At 44.1% G+C, this 2,271-nt stretch overlaps 1 protein-coding gene across 1 annotated transcript; it reads left to right on the top strand.

Moving 5' to 3' along the window:
• Positions 1-36: 36 nt before the first annotated feature.
• Positions 37-748, top strand: LACBIDRAFT_336342 (uncharacterized protein; the record flags this gene model as incomplete). The annotated part of the gene is made up of 3 exons (XM_001891293.1): positions 37-146; positions 202-416; positions 699-748. Coding segments are annotated over 3 exons (375 nt in total), but the record flags the coding sequence as incomplete, so codon positions are not given.
• Positions 749-2,271: the final 1,523 nt, after the last annotated feature.

The raw sequence follows: 2,271 nt of genomic DNA, 5'->3' as shown, positions 1-2,271 counted from the left end.
TGTCACCAGGCATATGACGTGCTAATTGCCCCCTAGCTCTTCGGTGCCTCAGCCGTCACGAAAGAATACGTCCTCGGCGTAACTGATTACTCCCGCGTAACATGGACGCAAAACTTCATTGCTTCTATTGCTGGTGCCGTAGCCAGGTCAATATTCCTCTTTCCCTTGCCGTACAAACTGACTGATTCAATACACTAACAGCATAACGATCGCTGCCCCCCTGGACACCGTCAAAACTCGCATTCAAAATGCTAACTTTGAGCGCAAAGTCAGCGGCATACAGGTCGTCAAGGAGCTCGTGAAAAATGAGGGTCCTACGGCCTTTTTCAAGGGTTTGACTCCTAAGGTTGGTTCTCCTCTCCTTCCCTATCGACGAAGGCTGACACACATGCACGCACTATTCGTAGGTCCTAGTGGTGGGCCCGAAATTGGTGTTCAGCTATACCCTTGCGCAATCGCTGATACCACTGTTCTCCAAATACGTTTAAGCCCTCCTCTCAACACTTTTACCTTGAATCGCTCAAAATCACCCCCATGGATATATGACCCCCTCAAAAATATGGAAGTTTGGATCCTTTACCCGCCCCCATATAGATATGGATCCTTTGCCACACCACAGCCCCCCACCAGTTAATCAACTCCACCCACCCATGATACTGATGTTAATGCACACTGTAATACTCACTCATTTGAACTAGCACTTATCTTTATACAATCCCCCTACTCTGCCTCATGGTTGTTCTTTTAGTTGTTCTGCGTCTTTGCTGTGATACTCAAGGCTGCAAGATCTAAGTTTTGAAGACTTTAGAAGATTCTTGCGTCAAGGCGAAGACCCACATCAAGTTAACCAACCTCTTCAATGCGACTTGTAATCGCCTCCACGGGTACGGTCGTGCGACTTTGGTCTTTCATGACACTTACCCTTCTTTCAAGATGGCTGCTCCTTCCTGTACGCAGACGTCAGCCATACCCTTCTCAAAAGCAGGCTCCTAAAAGCAGCCACTCGTATCGCTCGATGAGTCTCTTCATACTATTAGCGGTATGACAAATAATATGATGTGATCATTGATGGGATGGACAAATAAACAAACCTAAGACTCGAGCTGGCGATACTATGTTTGTTCAGGAGTTTGAAACTGCACATTATCTTGCCCTCCGCTTACCCTAGGATCTTGAAATTTTCAGAGAAGATGTATTTATGCATTAAATTCACTATTCCAGAATTTCAGAGGAAGACTCAAAGATTTGTGCGCTGGAGGCATGACTTTGTGCTTTTCATTACACCAACCAAACAAAAGTAATGGAATGTTTTCTCAGATCCCTTTGGATTGGGCAGACTGTTTATTCTGAAACTTTCCAAGTACATTCAAATGGCATTTGAGAGTCTACATACAAATTTCTAGAGAGATACATGAAGTGCTCTTGGGAGGGAGGGCAAAATACCAAATTTTGTTTGCAAACAGCTCTCCAACCGTGACATTTGTGTGACATTCGCCTGTCAAACGACCTTCATCTGTCAGCCAAAGTAATTGTGACCTTGCGTGACAGCAGTTTCAATCTCCTGATATTTTTGAATTTTGAGTATCGGAATGCCTCCGACAGCGAATACAACACATCTACACCAATAAAAATTAGATATTCATATAGAAGAGAAAAAGCTAGATCGAGTGGTCAAAAAATCTGAAGGACTTGAGGAAGTGGTGAGCCAGAAATCGTGCAATGCTGAAAAAGTTTCAAACTCCTGAACAAACATAGTAGAGTGGCTGCCGGAAAGGTTGCTCAGGGAACTCGGAGATCATTGATTAACCCTAGTGTTGGGTCCCAATCTGCAAGGTGTCACATTTTGGTCACCAACACTGTTTACACCTAATCTACAGGCACTTTGAGCACATCATCTACACCGTCTTCATCTGGTATCATTTTTCTAAGTACAGCTATATCTCTAGAATGGACACATCCTTCCTTTGGCCAACAGATGTGTGCTATCAAGTCATTTGGACCCAATTCCTTTCTTTGGATGAAGATTCATTTTGAGGTGGAAGAGGCCTATAACAGGCACCATGAACTGTACATGACCACAGGGCATTGATTCCTCTGCTATGTATATATTGAACTTAACATGACATTACAAGTTGGAGTATGACAAGTATGCTATGGTGGCCTACTGCAGCACAGTTCTGTACTTGCCTCTCCTTTACCAAGTACTGCTGCTGTATGAGGACCTGCCCAAAAAGGCATTGGTTGGGACCCAACATTAGGGCTAATCAATGA

Source organism: Laccaria bicolor, genomic scaffold, assembly GCF_000143565.1.
Source record: "Laccaria bicolor S238N-H82 LACBIscaffold_735 genomic scaffold, whole genome shotgun sequence".
Taxonomy (NCBI): domain Eukaryota; kingdom Fungi; phylum Basidiomycota; class Agaricomycetes; order Agaricales; family Hydnangiaceae; genus Laccaria; species Laccaria bicolor.
The sequence above is the reverse complement of the archived record's forward strand: the minus strand, read 5'-3'. Positions and strand labels throughout refer to the sequence as shown.